The sequence below is a fragment of the Lissotriton helveticus genome, chromosome 3_1 (assembly GCF_964261635.1).
Source record: "Lissotriton helveticus chromosome 3_1, aLisHel1.1, whole genome shotgun sequence".
Lineage (NCBI taxonomy): Eukaryota > Metazoa > Chordata > Amphibia > Caudata > Salamandridae > Lissotriton > Lissotriton helveticus.
Genome location: NC_136061.1, coordinates 1,982,441,556 through 1,982,466,941, shown reverse-complemented (window position 1 = coordinate 1,982,466,941; position 25,386 = coordinate 1,982,441,556). Strand labels below are relative to the sequence as shown.

At 45.7% G+C, this 25,386-nt stretch overlaps 1 protein-coding gene across 1 annotated transcript in view; it reads right to left on the bottom strand.

The window, feature by feature from the left end:
* Positions 1-8,344: 8,344 nt before the first annotated feature.
* Positions 8,345-25,386, bottom strand: part of ADAMTS17 (ADAM metallopeptidase with thrombospondin type 1 motif 17) — a 1,305,267-nt gene continuing 1,288,225 nt past the window's right edge. The window contains exon 24 of the mRNA XM_078683112.1: positions 8,345-13,507. Coding sequence (XP_078539238.1) covers positions 13,356-13,507 — 152 coding nt within the window. The 3' untranslated portion in view covers positions 8,345-13,355. The remainder of the gene's footprint in view (positions 13,508-25,386) is intronic.

Here is a 25,386-nt window from a genome sequence, read left to right as displayed (position 1 = left end):
GCCTTACAATTCGATTGTGATACTTTCTGTACAGTATGTGTCACTTGCTTCACTACCTCACCCAAATCACCTCCCCCCTGCCCCCACTTAGTTGAGCACACCAACATTATGTTATATAGTTTTGATGCAAACTATGTTTCGTATTGATGAATAACATGTACTTGGTGTGATTAAATAACACTTTAGCATCATTTATTTTCTCAGCTGGGTTTAATTTCTTTTAATATAACATTACACTGCTTTGATGTAATAGTGCTGGTACCACCCCCTCTATACTGTTATACACCCAGGTCCCAGTGATTTTTGGGTATACCCTTGCTCTATAACTACTTGTTTAAGCAGCACTGCATTTTGTGGTTCAGATATATGTGGTATCCAGGGCTCAAGTCCTAAGAAAAAGAAGAGGGGGGGACGACTCACCAAATTAGGACGAATGTATATGACATCACAGGAAGTGATATCACTGCGCGTTACATCAAAGGAAGTGATATCACAGCACGTGACATCACATGTGGCATCACAGTAAGTGGCATTACAACCCATGACCTCACAGGAAATGACATCAGATCTTAAGACATCACATACATCTAGCAGGACTATCATGAGTACATTAAAGCGCATTACAATATTTAACAAATTAGATTTTGCTTTGGGGTTGTGCCAAAATATTGACACAATCCATTGCAAAATCTGGGCCTCAACTTATACATTTTGATTTTTAAACCATGCTACAAAGAAATTGGCAACAAGGAGAAACATAGCAGGATGCTTAATTGGATTCAATCCCTGAATTTTAAAATATCTTATGGGGTTAAGGTACCTGCTGTAGAGATCTTTGTGTGCCAGCTGAATTTCATGGAATAATAACAATAGTGAAATAACTCTGGAGGATAATGTATTTGCTGGAGAGGTCTGCGTTTTTCCTCGTCCTGAATCAAAGTAGCATAGAGGGTTGAAATGTCTCCTGCAGATCACAATATGTAACATGCAAATGACAGATTTCTATTTTATTTAAATAGGTAAATGAGTTAGCTGTTTTTAATCATAGACCCTTTTGTTACTTGAAGTTCATAAATTGCATTCCTTCTAATATAGCACAGTGAGCTATGAGGGACCTGTGGCTTCTACACCTTGTAACCCTCACTGTCTTATGCAACACATTCTTTATATGGAAGTACACACTTGTGATTTATTGTCAATCAATAATCTGTATGTGTGACGTAGAGCGCACTAACACCCTGCAGTGGGATGAGGAGTGGCACTACTCACCCCAATGCAGGGTGTCAAAGTATGTTACATCTCATGTACACAAATAACAATTTAAATACCACCTTTTAGTTTTATTTCTTTTGTAGCGCTTTAGCACTACTGTAGTGCTAAAGCACTCTAAAAGAAATAAAACAAAATAGTGGTATCTAAATTGTTATTTGTGTAAATACTAGGGCGACCAACACATCTGGCATTCTTACAGTGCATGCATATGTTTTATACACAGGGACTGAAAGTCAAAAGCAATTCTCTCTTAAGTACCTGTGAAGTGATAAGCTGTGTGCACCATTGTTTTCCCTCCATTGTGTTTAGGAGTGAGGCTCCCCATAGCTCCCAGCCAGGATATTCCACAAAAAAAGGCCTAAAGACCCCTTTACTTCGGACATTGTTATGGGCCCAGCTGGAATCTAATAAGCCTCCTCCCCACCTGCACATTGCTGCTAGGGAGGAGGGTGGGAGGAGCAGACAATGTGCAGGGTGCGTCCGCAGGGGGGGGGCAAGGAGGGGCGCTTGCCCCCCCCTGGAGCGACCCTCCTTGCCCCTCCTGCGGACGCCCATGAAAACCGTGACTTCAAGACGGGGTTCTCACTCTCTTTCCTCTCCTTTCTTTTATTTGCTTCCCTGTGAAATGGATCCAAAAAAGAAAGACGCTTTTGCTGGAAATGTCATATTTTTCTGACATTTTAATTCCAAAGTGCAGCATTGGGAATAAAAGGCTAGAAATATGAAAAATAGATAAATAACTAATTAAAGTAAGACAGAGTAGTAGCAAACTGGCCAAACTGATTTTATTCACACTGAAACACATTAGCACCACTTTTACAGAGTTTGACAGTGAAGCGCTATTTTTGTTTTCTTTGTTTTCCTTGAACTTGGAACTAGTGCACCAATCCTGGAGGTACTGCAATGTGAGGATTGGAAAACAAAATGTGTGCTGCGGCTCTGCGTCCAGGGATGTGGTCTTTTTACCATACTGCTTAAGTTTTGTAAGGATATAAGAAATGGCCATTGAAATGGGTCTATTCAGGGCCCCTTAGTCGTGTCCTTAACTTTTCAGGCAAAAGCACTCACCGATTTCTGAATAGTGAGTGTAAAAGCATTAAGGTAACCATGTTGTTCCTGCTTACATTTCCCATGGTTTGCTAAATTTTGCATTCCTTATAAGTGTTTGCTTTTTCCAAATGTTGTTCCTTTTTTTGTAGGCCGCATATTGCTCTTGTCTAGTGCGTAATTTAAATTGAGTCGCATCCAGGTGTTTATAGCGGGCAACAATTGGGTTGTAGTTGAAGGCAGTCTACGTTTTTCTCAGTGGGGCGGGATGGTGTTCAGTGGGGGAGAGGATGTGGCACTATGGTCAGAGCTGCTGAATTTGGAACTGGGAACCAGGTTCAGCCTTAATAACCAGTCCGCCAGACCACTCTCCTGCGAGAGCACAATCACATGCTAGACCTTAGAAGGCTTCGCAACACCTTAGAAGTCCTGGTGTCTTTGCACCAGCAGGTGGACCCTAGCATGACAAGTGTAGGTTAACCTTCAAGGCTTGTCCACCACTATCCATACTGAAGTTCACCTCCAGTTTCGCGGGCAGGCCTATGAGGCAGCACACCCTAGAACAACAGTCTCTGGGGTCACATGACCCTTGAGAAGGGCCACCTATAGGGCGGTGCAACCGGTGTGACCGCACCAGGTGCTGACTTTAGGTGGAGGGATCATGTTTGCAAGTATATTATGGTTTTAAAAACGCTTGCTGCCTCCTTCCTGGCCTCCAGCAATTTTCGGCAACAATAAAAATGTCATGATGACTCTGGTGATTAATGTTCTTCCTAGAGAGAAATCAGAATTTTGTCTAGTGGACATTTTGACTCATGGAAAGGTACCTCAGAGGGTTAATGTACTGGCTGCAAAGAACATGCGCCATGCAGATCACGAAGTGCACATAATGTAAATAGGTCAGTGGGCTACTGCTTTTGTCGGAGAGATCCTTTTGTTACTTGCAGTTTATAAGTTAAAATACGAACTTAGAACAATGAGTATTAACTGTCATCTAAGAGCTGCATACAAACTGCAAGGTATAAATTAGAGTGTTATGTTCCATCCCCCCCCCCACCCCCAGTCTTTGATTATCCTAATGTCCCAAAAAGTGTTCTTTTGGACAGAAATCAATTCAGATTATTAAGGAGACCCCCCAACCATGGTATTACATTTTAAATTCCGAGTATTGTGTTTCTCCAGACCAATCACTATAAAACTATGCGGGCTACTACTATGGTTGTCATGTAACTCCTACACCTTGTAGTCCTTAGTCTTCTGTAACATTTTCTATACAGTGATTTACACACATATTGATTGTCTCTGTGTAATGTGTGTGATGTAAAGTGCTCTGACACCCTACAATGGTATGAGTGGCGCTGTAAATCAAATTAAATGCATCTGAGAGAGAGCGATTATGGAAACTTGGGGGGCACAGTTAAAGGGTGGTAGTGAGGAAATCCATGTCAGAGGTGGTCATTGGGGGGCACTAACAAACATTAATGCACAGGACACCACCAGTGCGATGGCTGGCCCTGCTCTTGAGGCCAGTCTGCCTCACCCATAGGTACCTCCATTGGCCTTGTTTCAGCAGTAGTAGCTGCAACTCACCAGGGATTGGCAATGCAAGATTTGCAGGCAAACCAAACTAAGTTCGCAAACTTACAGTCACCCGGCTTCAGTCACAAGCACTTATAACATTTGCTGCCTGCTGTGGGGCCACTGGAATTAATTATGCAGCAAAGGATGACAACATTATGCCATAGTGTTGACTAAATTATGCATTAAAAAAAGGCTGCAGCGTAATGCAGTATATTTTCTGATATTTTATTATTTTGACTTGTGTACACATGCTAACAGTCTCTGGAAAGATTTTGCCTTATTAGTACCAGTGTCACATACAAATGCAGCAGTGCGAAAGGTGTCCAGTCAGGCTTTTCAATAGGCCATCCACTCCGCAGCAACACAAGTCACATTTTATATTAACTTTTGATATGTTTGAGCTACAAACAATTTATCAGTTTAAATGGTCAGATCATGCATCAGATCTTGCATTATGAGGCAAATATGGCAGAGCCATAATTTTAGAGAAAACATTTGCAAACTAGGATATTTTGCCATTCATGTTTGAACTGCTGTTGTGGAAAAAGGGAGTAGTGCTGATGACAGAAACTCCATGGCTTGGAGACAAATGGCTGGTGTTTCCACATTTTATCGTATTTGGTACATTCTGTGATTAGAAGCATATCCCACTTTGTGAATATATTTTAATGTCAATAACTCATTATAACCTTAAATATTCATGTGTATCCATTGTTTGATTAAACTTGGCAGTGAAATGCCAAACAAATACCAAAAATCGCGATGTCTGCGCATTCTGGCCACACCTCTGGCTCCATCCACAGATCCAATCCTTGGGTTATTCCCGCCCTTTGATTCTCTGCCCACTGTTCCCCATCTTTTTTCCCCCCACATCGACCACTGTGTAAGACTCAGCATCCCTGGACCTGTAATGTGCCGCCACTGCGGGCGCCGCATGTGCCACACATTTACGGTGCCAGGCTTCCCCATAAGGGAGCTGGCCATTATTGTATCCCTAAACGTGGGCACGTTGTCAGTTTGACACTGACTACACGTAGAGGGACTCAAAGTTTCTTTTAAAAAATATAGCTAACATTTGGACCTATACATTTTATTTTGTATGAATTAATTGAATGCGTGAAAAATTTAGCAATGCCCGGGGAATTCTAGTAATGGGAGCACCCATTGGCGAATCACTAGCGTGTGTGATTGCTGCATTATTTATTACTAACTTTGACGTTGTGCTTTAACTTTGGATAAAAGTTATCATGAATTCTAGCACCAAGAAGCCAATATTGGTAAATATGTGTGTTACAAATAATCCCTAACATATACTGTGCATACACTATATTTAATCTGGTGCTTTAATCATAGGCTGTTTTAAAGTATTCTGATAAAAATCGAATCGTGCTGAAGACAGCCTTGGTTGGTGTTGGATCGAGGACCCGGAAGTCTGCACACCTAGCAGACAGGGATAAAGCACCTTGTCAGAAAGTTTAGCGTTTTCCCTACAGGTGGCGTTTGTTGGCCTGTGGCAGGGACAGTCACATGTCCTGGATTCCTGGCATTTAATTGAGTCTATCCCAGTTCTGCGCCCCAGTGTTTCTTTTGCCCCACCTGGCACACATCATGTTGGAGGATGGTGATGAGGTTAACATTTTGCCCCCCCCTGGAGAAATGTCTGTGGATGTCTGGGTGTGAGTGTTTGATTGGTTCAGATGCTCTGTCCATCACCACCCCCTTTTGTACCGCTTTGGCCGCCATAAGTGTGGCAGGGTATGCTCAGACGTGTGTCCCTTGCTCACTTTGCCACTGGATTCAAGCAAGCCGGGCTGAAGACGGCTGTAATGCCAGAAACCGGTCCTCGGAAGCTTGTTTCCGGTCCAGGGAAGGCATGGCTTGGCAGTTCGGGCTGGACTGTTCCCATGAGGCACAGGGTCAGACTGATTTGCATATAGCCATGTCTGAACTGGGGTGGCAGAGTGGGCTAAAGAACGGTGATGGATCAAACCCAGATCTTTTGACTGGGTGTGAGTGTTTGATTGGTTCAGATGCCCCGTCCATCACCACCCCCTTTTGTACCGCTTTGGCCGCCATACGTGTGGCAGGGTATGCTCAGACGTGAGTCCCTTGCTCACTTTGCCACTGGATTCAAGCAAGCCGGGCTGAAGACGGCTGTAATGCCAGAAACCGGTCCTCGGAAGCTTGTTTCCGGTCCAGGGAAGGCATGGCTTGGCAGTTCAGGCTGGATTGTTCCCATGAGGCACAGGGTCAGACTGATTTGCATATAGCCATGTCTGAACTGGGGTGGCAGAGTGGGCTAAAGAACGGTGATGGATCAAACCCAGATCTTTTGACTGGGTGTGAGTGTTTGATTGGTTCAGATGCTCCGTCCATCACCACCCCCTTTTGTACCGCTTTGGCCGCCATAAGTGTGGCAGGGTATGCTCAGACGTGAGTCCCTTGCTCACTTTGCCACTGGATTCAAGCAAGCCGGGCTGAAGACGGCTGTAATGCCAGAAACCGGTCCCCGGAAGCTTGTTTCCGGTCCAGGGAAGGCATGGCTTGGCAGTTCGGGCTCGACTGTTCCCATGAGGCACAGGGTCAGACTGATTTGCATATAGCCATGTCTGAACTGGGGTGGCAGAGTGGGCTAAAGAACGGTGATTGATCAAACCCAGATCTTTTGACTGGTTGGGAGTGTTTGATTGGTTCAGATGCTCCGTTCATCACCACCCCCTTTTGTACCGCTTTGGCTGCCATAAGTGTGGCAGGGTATGCTCAGACGTGAGTCCCTTGCTCACTTTGCCACTGGATTCAAGCAAGCCAGGCTGAAGACGGCTGTAATGCCAGAAACCGGTCCTCGGAAGTTCGCTTCTGGTCCAGGGAAGGCATGGCTTGGCAGTTCGGGCTCGACTGTTCCCATGAGGCACAGGGTCAGACTGATTTGCATATAGCCATGTCTGAACTGGGGTGGCAGAGTGGGCTAAAGAACGGTGATGGATCAAACCCAGATCTTTTGACTGGGTGTGAGTGTTTGATTGGTTCAAATGCTCTGTCCATCACCACACCCTTTTGTACCGCTTTGGCCGCCATAAGTGCAGCAGGGTATGCTCAGATGTGAGTCCCTTGCTCACTTTGCCACTGGATTCAAGCAAGCCGGGCTGAAGACGGCTGTAATGCCAGAAACCGGTCCTCAGAAGCTTGTTTCCGGTCCAGGGAAGGCATGGCTTGGCAGTTCGGGCTGGACTGTTCCCATGAAGCACAGGGTCAGACTGATTTGCATATAGCCATGTTTGAACTGGGGTGGCAGAGTGGGCTAAAGAACGGTGATGGATCAAACCCAGATCTTTTGACTGAGTGTGAGTGTTTGATTGGTTCAGATGCTCCGTCCATCACCACCCCCTTTTGTACCGCTTTGGCCGCCATAAGTGTGGCAGGGTATGCTCAGACATGAGTCCCTTGCTCACTTTGCCACTGGATTCAAGCAAGCCGGGCTGAAGACGGCTGTAATGCCAGAAACCGGTCCTCGGAAGCTTGTTTCCGGTCCAGGGAAGCCATGGCTTGGCAGTTCGGGCTGGACTGTTCCCATGAGGCACAGGGTCAGACTGATTTGCATATAGCCATGTCTGAACTGGGGTGGCAGAGTGGGCTAAAGAACGGTGATGGATCAAACCCAGATCTTTTGACTGGGTGTGAGTGTTTGATTGGTTCAAATGCTCCGTCCATCACCACCCCCTTTTGTACCGCTTTGGCCGCCATAAGTATGGCAGGGTATGCTCAGACGTGAGTCCCTTGCAGTGATCATATATTTAAAACATAAATGCGTGATTGGAAGCAAGACTAGGGTTTGAAGGCATCTTGTGTCTTAGAGTCTTAGGGTCAATTAGGGGTCACAGCTACGACCTCTGGCTTGGCCCTTTCGACCCATGGCACTGCCTCTGCGACCCCTGATCTCAGAGATGGCAAAATCAGTGCCTGGGGCACTGGGTCAGTTCCTCGTTTTAGACATTGATTGTGGTTCCTGCCCCATTATTTACTCTCATTTGTTTTCTTACATTGATAGGGAATAATGTTCTATTATTTACTACTCGTGTAATAAAATATGGAGTACAATTAGCTGAAATATGACATTCCCTGGGAGCTGAGGTAAGTAAAAAAATGCTCTTAAATGTATGTTGTGTGCATGCTTGCAGGTAAGTGTGTGTTTACATGATAGAGAGTGTGTGAATGCGTGTGTATGTGTAAGCATGCGTGTGTGAGTGACATTGAAGGTCAAAGGCATTTGATGTCACTTCCACTACCCCAGGCATTTTGGTGAATTAACATTCATGGCATATACCAAACATTAAATGCATTTACAGCTTGTAGAACTGATGGAGTAAACTGTTCTTTAAGGTGTGAAAAAGCAATACTCATTCAAAATGGGAGTTTAGGCAAATAAAAACAGACTTTTGAGGTTGAGTTATTTTCACACGCAGTTGGAATTTTATTCTTGAAAAACTTTTTTCAAAAAGTCTCTGAAAGGTTCAGATAACTGCTTTTCGTGCATAGTTGTTATTTCCAAACTGCAGTTCTTCTTTTTCTTTCCTGTTTCGCTCGATGCATTCACTGAAACCATAAAAACACACAAATGCACGCACACAAAAGACATAGATCTGTGGCAGACACGTATGAATATTAACAGTTGGATACAAATACATACATTGACCTCTGTAATGAAAATTGGACAAGAAACTATTGCCACGCTGGGCACATCCCTGGGTTATCAGAGAATATCGATCAATGCTCAGTCACAATGATTTTGTTTTCCACTAATAATAAAAAATAGCACCATATGTAGTGTAGAGAGAGCTGGCCTCTCAAGGCACTTGTGCAATTAGAAATGTACAGTACTAATGTAACAGTACAATAGATTGTTCCCACATAAGCATCACACTGTCCATCGCCATTAAGGAAATAGCACCATTTTTCTGCACAACTGGACAATAACAACGACAAATCAACCACAGCGGGGCAGTAGAAGAAGACAGAAGATAAGAGAGCCGCAAGGGGCTGTTTCAAGGAGGAACAGGCCCCGTGCGCTTCCTGTCACTGAAAATCAAATGAACTCTGATAATCTGGACAGGGGCTCGTGCAGAAACAAACGCAGGCCTGGCATTTATTTATGAGAATGCTGCACGTCTGTGCAATTCACCAATGATGACATGATTCATATGCATACAGCAAGGGCCTGAAGTTTGGGATGGAGCCTGAATTACGTTTGAAACAAGAGCCTGGCTGTAGCTTTCGTGGGTGATATTTGCAGAGTGAGCGAGAGAGAGAGAGTTTAGCTTATTCTGATCTGTACAGTGTCCGCACCTGGTTTATTCCCCTCTTCTGCTGCCTCCTGTGCAGGTGTTCCTGCTTCGGAGGGTGAGTGTGCAGCCACATCAAATCATGCCCCAGCTCCTGTTAAAGGTGGCTTATGTGTCAATACAGACAGTTGTTGATAAAGCGGTGTTTTTCAGCTGCTGTTGGTCAGTATCTCTGATAGAGTCTACAGTTCTATTATAACTCATTCCTGTACGCACAGAAGAACGCGCGAGCCCCACCATGTTGTCTTCTTGCTCCACTAACACAACAAACTGTTCCTGGGCTCTAACTCTTCCTTCTTAATAAACCAGGCGACTGAATTCATTCTGAGTCGACTCATCTTGTCTTTCTTTTGTATTTTCTATCCATTCCTCAATACTGTCATAAAAGCAGCAGAAATCTACTTGCACATCCAGCACGATGACATCACAGGCTGCATCAATGGAGTTGTTGGGATGGAGGTGCATTGTGGAGGCGGGGATACTGACGAAGGGGCAGTGGCTTTGTCTGCAGAGGTTAGGTCCAAGAAGCTAGATTGGAACATGTCAATCAAACACTTAAAATATATTTCCAGGGTCTACGCAGCACTTGACACTGCGGTTCACTCGGTTTGGGAAGTATTGTATAAGGCACATGGATGCAAAACGGTTTGCTAAGGGGCACCGAATTTGGCCATTGCCCACTAGACCACACCTCCTCCTTGAAATAGTTACTACTACTTGCAGAGAGCGCGCGCTTCTGTGACAATCACTCTGCTCCACTTACTGTCACTAGAAGCTGCAATGCTGGCTCCTGGAGCAGCTGCTCTGGGCAACAGATTGACAGCTGTCTCATCTCACCTGGGAATGCTCATTCAATCCTTTATTATTCTGGCACAAACAAGTAGGTCTCATCTAAAGACAAGGGAACAATACAAGCGCTACAAAGCAACAAAGGACACAAAAAGCATGAACTTGTCAAACGCCGCCAAGGTAGGCCTGCAGCTCTTTGCTTGAGTGGCCCTCATCTATGAACATCTTCTGTCTGCAGCTTGTTCCTCCAGCAAGCACCAATTGTAGCTTTTCAATTGGTGTGCAAGGATTAACGTGTCAGAAACAGTAGGTGAAATGCAAAAGGAAAGAATTTGGCTTAGCTGCAGCCACCCGTGCAATGCGTTATACGTAAAAAAAAAAAATACAACAGATTTGCAGGCTTTGCTACATTGCAACAACTGGAGACAAGCAACAATATTAAATGCTCCACTTTAGAGCAGGTCTTGTTTGTTTTTGTTTCATTAAACCCAGACCACTAGACTGGGTTTGAATGTTTGCATTGTCCAGAATTCAGTCCATCACCTGTTCCTTTTATCTTATTTTTTTTTCCATAAGAAAACTAATTCACGATTTTGTTGAATAATATGTATGCTTTAAACCGGCTTCATCTAACTCTGTTAACTTTACCCAGTCGAGAATATCGTTAACGGCACCTTTCGAGAGAGAAGTACGGATTATGAGAAATACCTTTGATGTACATTAACTTTATACGCAATTCACTTGTTGGGGACATTCATTTTTCTGACCCTAAGATGTGATGCTTAAAGTTTAAATGAACTCTGGGGCATGAGATTCCCAAAGCAATATTTTTCAAAGGGTTTGTTTGTGTAAAGTGTCAGCACCAGAAGCTTCTGAATGGGGGAACACTAGTCAATCAGGACCCGAACTCGAGCAGGGTGGCTTCCTGCTGAGTATGGAACACAGACAGCATCCTTCCCCCTACACAGAACGTTGAATGGCTGACACAGGTTGAGGCAGATTGAGGTGGCCTATCAGAGTGTTCCTGCTCTATGACATCACATTGGTGCCCCATTTTCAGAAACATACTGCCAATCAGGTCCTCTCAGACGTTTTAAATGTAGGCGTCACTTTCTCGAAGACTCTTTAGCAACCTGTATTCAGGTTTCTCTCCCTCCTTTAGCTCCCACCAGTTAAACTTGAAGGAGGGTCATTTCTGTCCCTTTTATTCCTCCACTATATTCTAAAAATCTTTACAAACGTTCTCTCAGCATCACTCTGTGCCTGGTTCCTAAAATACTGACCCAGTGTTTGGCTTATTAAACAATGCCATCCTGCTGTTAAAAAGTGACAACAATTACATAGTCGTACAATTATAAATATGCTACACAAACATTTAATGCTGCTGTGAAACCTAGAATTCTACAATGATCCTTAGTCACTTATCTATGTATAAAATGGTTGCTTTTTGATAATATTATCCGTTTTTTACACAGAATTGTAATTGTAATTGCAATTGCATTTATATAGCGCTTACTACCCCTGACGAAGCATCGAAGAGCTTTTCGGCAAGTAGCACGCTACTCTGGAACCCAAAAAGGATTAGTGGTGAATTAGTACAGGGAGATATGAAATTAATGTAGGTGCGTTACTTTTATCTGTGGTGCATAGGCCAATTTTGTCGGCCACCTTTCTCTAAATTCCACCATTTTGCAGCCTGCTTGGTGTCTTCCTTTTCAGTAAGTGCACTCTACTATAAATAGAGTAATGCGAGGAATAAGAAGGGGGTTAACTGTAATTGCAGCACCCCGTGACAGGAAGCTCTAGAAGATAACAACGCACATATTAGGAAGTACAGCAATTTAACACCCCTTCCATCTTGCAAGTGTCTGACTGCACTAAGCACATAATACGAAAGTGCAGTGTTGCATTCTGCTTTAGAACCAGAAGAGTGGTAAGAAGCGATGCGTAAATACAGGTTGTTATTATTATTATTGTTTTAGTGTATGGCCTTTGTATAAAACGCACAACATTACCGGCATGGTTTCTCATCTTTAGCAAGAAAATGGACAATTACCTGCCTTTGGAACACAACATTTTATACTACTACAGAACCTAAGCGGTGTTATAAATCTTTCGGAGGGAGGATAGATTGGCCTTATTTCGTAGGGAGACAGGCATGTCAGTCATAATAAGCTCTAACTACAAAGAGTGCAAATTAAAACAGTTTTGAATTCACTTTATACATTTAATTTTTGCTTGTTGCTTTAAATTTAGGTGCTAGATACCTGTAGTTAAAGATGACGGGGGCAGATTTACAAGCCCTTTGCTCCTCTTTTGCGTCATTTTTAACATGGAAAAAGTGACGTTGGGGTGGCGCAAGGGGCTTGTAATTAAGCCCCGACGTGTTTAGGGAGTTATTCTTTTATTTCTTTACTTGTAAATCATTGAAAAATTAAAAAAAATCAAAGCAAACTGTGGGAAGACCAAAGCAGCAAAACTGAAACTAACCTTGCATTCTTATAATTGGGAAGGAAGCTGTGCTGGAAATACTCAAAACAATTGTAGATTCCTAACTATTTCCAGAAGATCAACTAAATTGCAGCATTTAGAGAGATAAACATTATCATAATCTGAATATAAACAATATTATTGCATAAACTAATAGAGGGGTCATTGTGGAAAACCTAGATAGTGCTACCATTTTAAAATCTCACGAGATTGGCTCCTGTACTTGATCAATATTAAAGGACTTGCTATGTTGTGGCCAGTGGATTCACGCAATTGATAATGATCAGCTTACGCAGTGTATGTGTATTAATTGGTACTTCAGAGACAGCACTGTCCAATCAGATTCAACCTCTGATGTGATCATGACATGGTAGTCCAATTAGTAGCTGCCGTAGAGATTCAAAGAGTCTGTCTGAAAAGAAATGAAAGACAAGTTTATGAAAAGTTAAGGACGATTGCGGGTTGCGAGGTGCCAACAGCAGAATTGTTGCTGGGCTGTCTGCGAGAGGATTTTCCCTGGTGAGGTCCAACATATCCCACAAAAATAGTAAGTGAATCACTTTGTCCATTTCTTTAGGATAACAAGCCATCCAGTGGCTATTAATATATTAAGTAAAAGCATTAATAAAATTGATAATAATGTCATTACACAATAATGTTCTACATGATTGGCTCCTTGAGATGACGTCTACACAAGGTGAGTGTCTGGGCCTCTTTGGTACCTCCAGCTCCCAGAATCGTGATTGAATCTCACCGGGTCTGCTTTGGGATCCAGAATTTTGCCCAAGATTCGTGAAGACCCCAGGACTGGTCTGTTGCACACTACCAGTGCCTGTTCCACTAGCTCAGCTGTTGCAGCTTGCTTGCATAAAAGTCTCTGCATGTCTGGCAGCAGCGCTGATACCAGCGCATGTCCTGGCACAGGTCCTTCTCCCGGATCACACGGCAGTACACCGTCCACTGGTCCCCCGTGCACTTGTAGGTCAAAGCAGCTTTAGAGGCAATGGAAAACAGAGAGACAGTACATATGGTGAACATCAGCAGAAGCAGAACAACACATACAATGAAGCTTGACACACAGAATCTTTTGGGGTTGGAACAATTTTTAGTATTTATTTCATTTTCTAAGGGAAGAGATATTTTGGAACATTTCTCTGACCGGTGGTAAAGCAATCATGTTCCTGATGATGAGTTTTCAAGTAGGAGGTCTATCATAGAATGAACGGTGTGATAAAGGCTGTGTCTCAGATTGGCCTAAGCGTAGGCTGTGAATGTTTACAGTGAACCAGAGATATCACTATCTGCTCCAAGGAGAAAAAAATCCCTGGCGGTGCTTGGCAAGAGGCAATGGCTCATGCAATTAAATATAATGAAATACAATTTGGGATCTGGATGTGGGGGGTCTGACTTCAAAACACTTTCAGAGTTAGTGTAATAGGTATGATAAAAGTAAATAATGTTTGGTCAAACTGGTCAATGGGTACATTTACTGGTCACTGGGGTGTGTATGTAGTCACTGACAGAAGCTAAATGCATGGAGACTCTTCGGGGCTCCATGCATACAATGCCCTCACCCCTACGGAGCAAATTCATCTAACTGTTCGTCCACCAAGAGGCTCACGAAGAGGATGCGGACTAGGCCAGGCCATATGAAGCCTTCTTCAGACCTGAATGCTGGGAAGGTACTCTCTTTGACCACAACAAAGATTTATTCATAACCAAAAGCACCATAAGTCTCTTTTGGGCAGCCAGTCATTATGACCTCAAAATGTCGCCTGAAACTCAAACTCTTTGGGCCAAACCTGGATAGGAGGCAACCCTAATCTGGACACGGTGCTACTGTGACTGTTGAGACCAGCCTCCCATTATTAATCAATTAAATATTTAAACATACATTACTATTTATTATTAATTTGATATAATTATTATTTTTAAATTATTACTATTACTCAATTACCTTTCCACCCTATACCCCTACAAACCTAGCAACCTGTGACTAAAATATAACTAAAATAAATCAGTATTACATAATGTATATCATTAATAATCAATTCAATAATAATACATTAATAATTGTTCTTCAATTATTTAATTCCCAACCATATACCCCTACAAACCCACCAACCCGCAACTAAAATATATGATTACACAATTTACATGATTAATAATCAGTTGAATAATTGATAATACATTAAAAATTAATTGTTAAATTATTCCCTAATTAAGTTCTCACCCTATACCCCTACAAACGTAGCCCTGCACACTTAAAATAGAAGTAAAATAAAACAGTATTACATAATATACATAATTAATATTACACATACTTATTTAATTAATACATTAACTAAACTAAAACACATTCAAATAATTAAAAACGATATTTTTAAAAAGTATATTTTTGAATATATTAACCATGATATTCTTAACAACAATATTACCTACCTGAAAAAAAGATATTTTTAACAATATTTCTGAATCATGATATTTTTGTATCACAATATATTTTTTCCAATACTTCTGTCTTCTGATATTTACAACTTGATATTTTGACCAAATGCCACATGAAGCAAAATGGCCCAATACACTAAGGGTTTGTACCATATGCAATTAAGAATCCTTCATGGTATTACTTATTCCTCCCTGTGGGAGTAGTTCATCACATAAGCTCAACTCGAGTGTTACCACAGGGCTTATCAAAGCAGTCCCCAGTGGAACTAACGTTGTCTAGTACTAATCAGGATAGGAAGGGCGTTTAGCGTTTGAATATGTGGTGGCTGTCACAAGATAAGTTCACAGATCTTCTTCAAAACAGGATAACTGAATACTCTGAAATTCACCAGGATTTGATTTCATCAAGGGTTGCTTGTGGGTAGGGCTGGACTGACTACTGGGCGTTTTGGCATGCTGCCGAGCTGGGGGCTGATGTCACTGCGGTGGGGGCTAATTTAGTTGATGGAGACCTGCGTGTGCTTGGAAATAAACAAAGCAAAACTAATTTCGTTCAGCACACGCTGGTCCCCATCAACTAAATCAGCCCCCGGCTCGGCAGCATGCCAAAACGCCCGGAAGCCAGTCTGGTCCTGCTTGTGGGAGGCCTTTAAAGTAGTCATTAGAGAGAGAGCCATAACCTATATTCTGGTAAAGTAAAGGACAAACTAAAAGATTGCAGACAATGAGACCAGTATTCTTCAGGAACTAAGAGGTAGAGACGACCCAGAAATTCTGTGTATGTTAGAACTGCAGATGGCACTGCTAAAAGAAAATTATATGGGCTTGTCTGGGTTCCTGAAGTTGAATCGATAAATAGGTGATAAACCGGGGAAATTGTCATAATGGCTCGCTAACAAACACCAAATGACTCGCATAAACCCATTTGTCAATAATTAATCTGCTCAATTGGTCTTCTCAGCAGAAATCATAGCAAATACCTTCGTAGCATATTACAAAGAATGATATGCCCAATATGCCCCTTGCAAATTAAAAACAGAAAAGCCCACCTGGTGACAACTTATGATACTCATTGGAGTGTAACTAATTGGATGAACCCACTTCTGAAAACGCAATCCAGCAGGCTATTACCTCTATGCCAACTGGCAAGATGGTAGGTCCAATTGGGATTCCTTGAGTTTTTTAATTCAATATTGCTTGCTCTTGATTCCTCGTGTGCGTGATCTCTTTGAAGAAGCACATGACTATAAAATACTCCCTTTGTGCTGCCACTATATAGGGAGCGCGTTGACCTTGTTGGGAGGTCGCTCCCCCTCCGCACAGCACTGCCTGCGTGTCCTGCTCCTGCCGCTGCTAAGGTTAGCTCTGAGCCCCCTGATCTGTGCCCCGTTGCTTCTCTGTGTGCCCCCTGAGCTGTGCCCCGTTTTGCCATTCTCACTGTGTGCCCCCTGAGCTGTGCCTCGTTCTCTTCTGTGTGCCCCGGGATTCTTGCCATTGCCCCCGTTCCGTCCACTGCTCCTGTTCCCGCCACTGCACCCCCTGCAGCCCCGCCCCCCTGACCGCCCATTCGCTGCCCCTTCCTCCCGACTCCCTGCTTCTCCTCCCTCCCTCTTCCCCATATATGGCGGCCGCTGCACGGCCACGCAGAGGAATCGCGCAACGGTCACGCCGCTAGCGCGCCGAAGGGCAGCCTAAGGCAAGCCCGTCTGCGCCTGTCCATGCCTGGACCGCGCCCAGTGCCAGACCCCCTGGCCCCCGCATACGCCACAACGCCAGACTCTGCTATGATGCCAGCACTCTCCACGCACTCAACTCCAGAGGAGAACACGCCTGCTACCAGGCCTCCCCGAAGCGCACCCAATGACCCTTCACCTGCCGGAACTTCAGCTTCACCAGCATCCGCCCAGCCAAACCTCCACCCAGGGGAGAGCCCAACTACCTCAGTTGCATCCTCCTCAACACCCGCTCTGCCCGCAAACATGTCGTTGAACTCTGGGACCTCCTCGACTCAACATCCCCAGACAACGCCTTCCTGACGGGGACCTGGTTTAACCACTCCTCAACAACCGACATAGCCATCCCAGAAGGCTACAAGATCACCCGCAGGCACCGCACCAACGGAGTAGGAGGAGGAATCGCCATCGTCCACAGGAACACTCTCAGAGTCTCGACCAACACCGATGACTCCCTCAGCACCACCGAACACCTGCACTTCCAAATCCACACCAACCCCAACACCACCCTCAGAGGAACCCTCATCTACAGACCCCCCGGGCCCCGACCACAGTTCAGCGACTCCATTGCCGACTTCATCAGCACACACGCCCTCGCCTCCATGGACTACATCCTCCTCGGGGACCTAAACTTCCATCTCGAGAACAACAACGACGACACCAACTCCACCACCCTTATCGACAACCTTGCCAACCTCGGACTCAGACAGCTTGTGACAACACCCACCCACGCCGCCACATACTTGACCCCATCTTCTCCGCAGGCCCTCATGTCTCCTTCAACCACACCACCGAACCCCACTGGACCGACCATCACTGCATAAATTTCACTTTCAGGAAGCCCACCACGCACCACGGCACCCAACAGATGCCTCGCCGCAACTGGGGCAATATCACCGATGACCAGCTAACCACCACCCTTGCCCAGAGACCACCCGCCGACCCCGACACCGCCGCCCACAACCTAAGACAGTGGATTGACGACTGAGCCAACACCCTCGCCCCGCTCAAGAAACCCTCCAACAGCCACACCAGCAAGAAAGCCACCTGGTTCACCGAAGACCTCCAGGCCTCCAAACGAACATGCCGAAAACTGGAGAAGTACTGGCTCCGCAAACGAACACCGGACAGCTACGCCGCCCACAAGAACGCCACCCGCAGACACCATCGCCTCATCAGAGCCGCCAAGAGGGCCTCATTCAAAGACCGCCTAGACAACAACGCACACAACAGCAAAGAGCTCTTCAACATCGTGAAGGAACTCTCCAACCCCAGCTCCAACACCAACGACATCCCACCTTCGCAGGACCTGTGCGACTCACTGGCCACCTTCTTCCACCGCAAGATAGCAGACATCCACGAAGCTTCAACGTTACGACCGCCCCAAGTACCACTGAGGCATCCGCCACCACGACCACCACCCGCACCAACCGCCTGCTCTCCTGGACCTGCATCAACGACGAGGACACCAGCAAGATCATGAACACCATCCACTCTGGATCACCGTTAGACCCATGCCCACACCACATCTTCAACAAAGCCAGCACATCCATCGCACCCCATCTCTGGAAAGTAATCAACAGCTCCTTCAAAAGAGCGACCTTCCCGGAAAGCTGGAAACACGCCGAGATCAATGCCTTATTCAAGAAGCCCAAGGCGGACCCCAAGGACCTCAAGAACTTGCGGCCCATCTCCCTGCTCCCGTTCCCGGCGAAGGTCATCGAAAAAAACATCAACAAGCAACTGACCCGCTACCTCGAGGAGAACAGCATCCTGGACCCGTCCCAGTCTGGGTTCCGCAGCAACCATAGCACCGAAACCGCCCTCATCGCTGCCACCAACGACATCAGGACCCTGCAAGACAACGGAGAAACAGCGGCCCTCATCCTCCTGAACCTATCAGCTGCCTTCAACCCGATCTGCCACCGCACCCTAAGAACACGTCTACACGACGCAGGGATCCAAGAGAAGGCCCTGGACTGGACCATCTCCTTCCTCTCCGGCAGAATCCAGAGCGTCCGCCTCCCCCCCTTCCGCTCCGATGCCACCGAGATCATCTGCGGCGTACCCCAGGACTCATCCCTCACCCCAACGCTGTTCAACATCTACATGGCACCCCTCGCCCACGTCGCCCGACAGCACAACCTTAACATCATCTCCTACGCCGACGACACCCAGCTTATCCTCTCCCTCACCAAAGACCCTCACACCGCCAAAACCAACCTCCATGAAGGTAGAAGGCCGTCGCCGATTGGATGAGGATCAGCCGACTGAAACTGAACATAGACATGACGAAGGTCCTCATCCTAGGCTCTACCCCTTCAGCTTGGGATGACTCCTGGTGGCCAACAACACTAGGAACAACCCCGACACCCACCGACCATGCACGCAACCTAAGGGTCATCTTCGACTCCACTCTCTCCATGACTAAGCAGGTCAACGGCGTCTCCGCATCCTGCTTCAACACCCTCCGAATGCTCCGCAGGATCTTCAAGTGGATCCCCACCGAAACTAGACAAACAGTCACCCAGGCCCTCGTCAGCAGCAGGCTGGACTACGGAAACACCCTCTACGCAGGAACGTTGGCCAAGCTCCTGAGATGGCTGCCAAGCATCCAGAACGCCTCGGCACATCTATTCTTTGACATCCCCCGCCTCAGCCACATCCCATCCCACCAGAGAGACCTGGACTGGCTCCCTGTCAACAAGAGGATAACCTTCAAGCTCCTCACCCACGCACACAAAGCTCTCCACAACACCGGCCCAAGATACCTCAACAGGTGACTCAGCTTCTACACCCCCACCTGCCAGCTCCACTCTGCCGGCCTCGCCCTCGCCACAGTCCCCCGCATCCAAAGAACGACTGCCGGCGGCAGATCCTTCTCCCACCTCGCCGCCAAGACCTGGAACACCCTCCCCACCAACCTACGGCAGACCCAAGACCTACTGGCCTTCCGAAGACTCTTCAAGACCTGGCTCTTCGATCAGTAGCAGCCCCCCCCCCACCCTTCATCCCCCCAGCGCCTTGAGACCCTCAAGGTCGTGTAGTGCACTTTACAAATATCCTGATTGATTGACTATATCGATCATATTTCATAAACCTCTGGTGACAGTGGTGCATGCTGCAACTCTACCCCGGTGCAAAGTCATGTGAAAAACACCAAAAGAAAGCATCCTATTCTGCCCATCCAAGAAATAGATTAAATAACCCTCAGAAAGACCATGACCTATTAAGCTTAGGAGAGAGAGAAAGACAGGACAACAATCACCAGATAAGAGCAATGCGTCAGGTTTTCAGAACTTTCTAAAGTGCAGGTGCAACACTAGTATCTGCATTACCATTGGAAGGGTCTTCTGCATTTTTGCGGCTGCCACTGAAAATCCCCTGCCGCCGAAGAGGACTCGATGGAATCCGGAAACCGAGAAGAGAACAGCCTCCTGTGAGTGAAGGGACCAGCATAAATACTGAAATTCTTACTCAAACCGAGTGGGCATATGGTATATGGCTCTGTGGAAAATGCACAAAGACTAAAAGGGGATCTTTTTAGCCAGAGGATGGCAGTGAAGTATATGCAGGGCGAAGGAAGCTGAGGCAGATCTGGGAAGGCCAAGGGCTAATTTGGCCTTGGTGTTTTGGATGTCCTGGAGTTTGTACTCCCAACAGCGCACCGAGAAATAAAGAGTTGCATCGGCCGAGGCAACAAAGAATATTCTTATGGTCTTCTTACGAAGGATCACCGCAAGTGTCTTTAGATGGCTGGTATGAGAGAAGCGGGGCATCATTTCCGGTATTTAGGGATGCAAATTATGCAAACCCATCATGGGAGATGGGCGATGAAAAATGTCCTCTTAGTTCTCAGAATAAGGTTAGAGATAAAGATGTGGGCTTCTTTGCCGAGATCAATGATATGACGGGGCACTTTTGAAGATGACGTCCCTCCCTCTTTTCCTGTACATACATACTCCGAACAACCACTTGTGCCCCCGCCCTGTCTCTTTGGAAATCTCTAGTCCCAGCAAAATCATTTTATGGGATAATAAAACGCTGCAGGTATCATTTGCAACTGTAGGCATGGTAGGTATGATGCTGGCTTGGGTTGGGCAGATGCAAAATTATATTTTAGGGCTAGACAGCTTATCCTAGTTAATGATTGGTTACATGGGAATAACCATGACTCAGCAGAGACTAGAACTAGATGTCCTAGGGAAATATAACCAATGACTCTTTTATACAGTAACTATATACCCCTTGCGCTGCACTCTGTTACGAGTGGCATGAAGCAATAAAACATATTAAGTGATAACGGGAACCTCGCCATTATGGAAAGTACATGGCTAGGGCTTACTGCCAGATTAGCTGGGTTCCAAACGTGGGACTTAATTGGTATATCTGACTACGGGTAATGTTTGGTTACTGCTCTTTCTTAGTTAATTCCCAGGAACCGCTTCTGACTTTAAAAAGAAAGTGGGAAGAAGATACAGGTTTGATAGAAGGCAATGAATGGGTTGAAGCAAAAATGGCTGCTTGAAATCTGACAATTTCTTCTTGTCATTAATTGATACAGTTCAAATACTTTCAGAGATTTTATTATAATCCAGAACGTTTATGGAAGATGGGCAAATTTATCAGTGCCTTAATGGCACATATTTTCATGTCATCTGAGTCTGCCCGAGTGTTGCCTCCTACTAGAAAGAGATCACTTGAATTCTGGGTGACGTGGTGGGAAGGGCGATTCCTATGGATCCTAAATTGGTGTTATTGGGGATCTTTGATGGATGGGGTGGCTCGCGCTACAACAGAATCCTTGTGGGATTTGGGCTAATATTAGCCAAAAGAGACATTGCAAAGTGTTAACCTACTGGGCTCTCTGCCCTTCCAGGATGGAATATTTGAGAGGGCTGGACCTCTGTGCTACAATAGAGGATTTCATTTACAGACTACAATGGTGTTCCAAAAAACCTAGTAAGATCTGAGGTAAGTTGTGGTACTATTCGCAAGAGGTTGTTGTATAATTGCAACTGTCTAAAAGGCATTCTCATTTACTGCAATTAATTTACCTACTTTAAATGGAAGATATCTTTAATTTGCATACTTGATCCTGTAATTAGGTTATGGATCAATGCCTTGTACCTATGCATATTGTTATGGTGAAAATCAATCAAAAGATTAAAAACAAAAAAGAATTCCTCACGGGCCACTTTCTCTGTCATGTGTAACCTCGAAGCGCCACACTGCTGCCACACCACACAACATGGAAGGAGTGTTCAAATGCACCTCTTGCAAGTTCTCATGTACTCACCCACACCCTACACCCACCACACCTGTACTAACAGCACCAAGCGAGACACTCGCTCACTTAAATCAGCCACCCGCTCAGGCTCACACAGAACAAACATCACTCACACAACACACTACATTTGCATGCATGCTCCTCAACACCAGCTTGCTCACCAAACACACCATGGAAATATGGGACCTACTGCACGACCACGCTTCAGACCATCTTTTCCTCCTGGTAGAATGGCTAAATCTAAACTCTGCACCGGACATTGCAACAGGCATTCCTGCCGGCTACAGGAATTCCATTCAGGACCATTACAATAGGCTTGTAGGTGGAGTCGCCATCATATTCTAAGATACCATCAGCTGCACCTACAAGGGCACCCCCAACAGCTACATTGAACACCTCAAGTTCAAGATACGCATCACAGCCAACATCTCCCTGGTTGGAGCAGTCGTACACAAGCCACTAGGACCACGCACTCATTTCACCAGGGACATCACAGACTTTGTTGCACCTCTCATGGTCAGTACCTTCATCCTCCTCAGAGAGGATAACTTTCACCTAGAAGGCCACTCCAACGCAAACTCTATGGCCCTTCTAGAAAACCTTGGAAGGCTTAGCCTCACTCAAAAAAATACTGAACCCACCCTCACCATCGGCCACCTTCTGGACTAAATATTCTCCTCAATCAGCAACATCACAGTCAATAAGCAAGCAACTATGACCTGGACAGACAACGCTCTCATCAGTTTCTGCATATCTACCAATGGATCCGGCTGCTACAGCTGGCAAAGCATCACAGAAGAGGATTGGGGATTCGCCCTCTCAACGCAAGGGCCTAAGCACAAAAGCAACTTGCCAAAAGCCATCAATAGCCTCAACAGCTGGATCACTGTCTGCACCTACACCCAGGCTCCCCTCAAGTGCAACCCAATGGCAAGAGCTGAAGCACAAGCCAGCTTCTACACAGAGGAACTCAGGCTGATGAAACCCCACTGCAGGACACTGGAGCTCCAATGGAGGAAAAGTCAAGATACCACAGGTAAAGATTTCTTCAAATCAGTCTTAACACCTTGCATGCTCATGACGAGGTCAGCTCGTCATGAGCCAAGGTGCTCGTGTGCTCATGACGAGGACCGTCGGAACGCTTGCATGCTGGGCTAATTCCCCTGCTTTGCGAGCGTTCCACACAAACTGCTGTGGTCATGACAGGCTCAGCTCGTCATGAGCACACGAACACTGTGCCTCATGACGAGCTGACCTCGTCATGAGCATGGGGGCGCTGTGCGCGCTCCCCCTCCCCCCAGCACAGCTGGGGAATACGCCCCACAGGGAAGGGGTTAAGGCCCAACTACCAGCAGATACGGAACACCAAATGCACAGGTAATACAGACAACATTCACACTGGCACCAACAGCAGCAAGGAAATCTTTGCCATCATCAAAGTTTTCACTGCACCTTCTCCCGCCTCCAGCAACATCACTCCCTCACAAGACATTTGCAACAAGCTCTCTGAAGTCTTCTATAACAAACTTACCTCCATGTATAGCAACTTCAACCAGACCCCGTAACTCTTGCAACACAACTTCCAATCATGGCCGAAGAACAAACCCAGACCTCGTGGGCTGCTGTCACCACCATTAAAATTGCTGATACTGTGAAGACCATCCACTCTGGGGTTCCATCTAACCCTGGCCCTATCATACCTTTACCAAAGGGCTTCTACCAATCAGAGAGGCACTAACATCCATCCTCCATACCTCGATCAGCAGCCACACTCTTGGAAACTTGGAAACATGCCACAGTCATGCTCCTGCTAAAGAAACCAACCGCTAACCCAGCCACGCTTTGCAACTACAAACCCATGCCCCTCCTGCCATACCCAAAAAGGTGTTAAAGAAGCGAATGAACTGACACCTCACTGACCAATGCTGTAACCACTCGCTCGTTAATGCCAAACAAAAATGAACGTGTCCTCATGTAACGCAACTGGTGCTATGTAAAGTGCTCTGATACCCGATACGTTCGAGTCAAGTTCGTGCTATATAAAACTACATACAATTAAAATTAAAAATTAAATTAATGCCATATGGTCCAGATTCAGGCCTAACCACAGTACTGAAACAGCAATCATCACTGCAACAGGCGATATATACATGATCCTTTGCAAAGGAGACATGCCACACCTCATTCTCCTGGATGTCTCTGCAGTGATTGACAAGGTCTTACACCCCGTCGTCAACAGGTACGTGCAGGAGATTGGCTTCCAAGGACCTGCTCTTCGCTGGATCTACTTCTTCTTAACAGATAGAACACAAACGGTCAGCAGGCACCTTACTCATTAGAAGCCCGCAAACTCATCTGCCGTTCATCACTCAGCCCCACCCTCTTCAATGCATACAGGATCTCTCTGGCCAATGTCATCCACCATATAACATCAACATGCTCTCATACACTGACGACATGCAACTCATCCTCTTCCTCTCAGACAAGACCCCCAACAGAAGGAACACATTCACTGCCTGCATGACTGACGTCGCTAACTGGATAAAAGCCACAGACAAGACAGAAGTAGTGATCTTCAACAAGAACACCTCACCATAGGATTCAAACTGGTGGCTGGCCGAACTTGGACCCACACCCTGCACCAACAGCAGGAATTTCGGAATAATCACTGGCAGCAAACTTGACACGACTGCATAAGTCAACGAAGTCACTAGATTCTTCTTCCGCAGCCTTAAGATGCTGAGGAAGATCTTCAAATGGCTCCTAAGCAACACTAGAAAAACTTTCACTCATGCCCTAGTGCCCAGCAAGTTGGTCTATGGGAACACCCTCTATGCCGGGAACACCAAGCAACTCACTAGAAGACTACCAACCATCCAGAACTCGGTAGCCAGAATCATCCTCAAACTCCCACACAAAGCCACCATCACACCACAATGCAGGGATCTCCACTGGCTCCCGATACACAAACTAGCTTATTTCAAACTCATCACAGACATATCCAAGGTACAGCACAACTTAGACCCCACCTACTTAAACAGTTGCATTCCCTTCCACTAACCACCGAGACACCTCTGCTCCACAAGACTCCTACTTGCACACATCCCACGCATACATAGAACCAGAGCAGGAGGACTAGAAGTCTCACACAGCCCTCCTAAAGAGTGGAACAACCACCCATTCCATATCACAGCCTCCTCCTCCTTCCTTAAATTCCACAAGAAGATGAAAACTTGTTTTTTCAATTAACCAACCTACCATAGGCGGGGCTTGACAAACACATCTGCTCAGAGCCAGGATAACCTTGCGGGGGATAGTGCCCTTAACAAATACACATAGCATAACACAACATAACATAGCATAAAAGAATTACAACAGGCTAATGGTGGGGCGTATATTG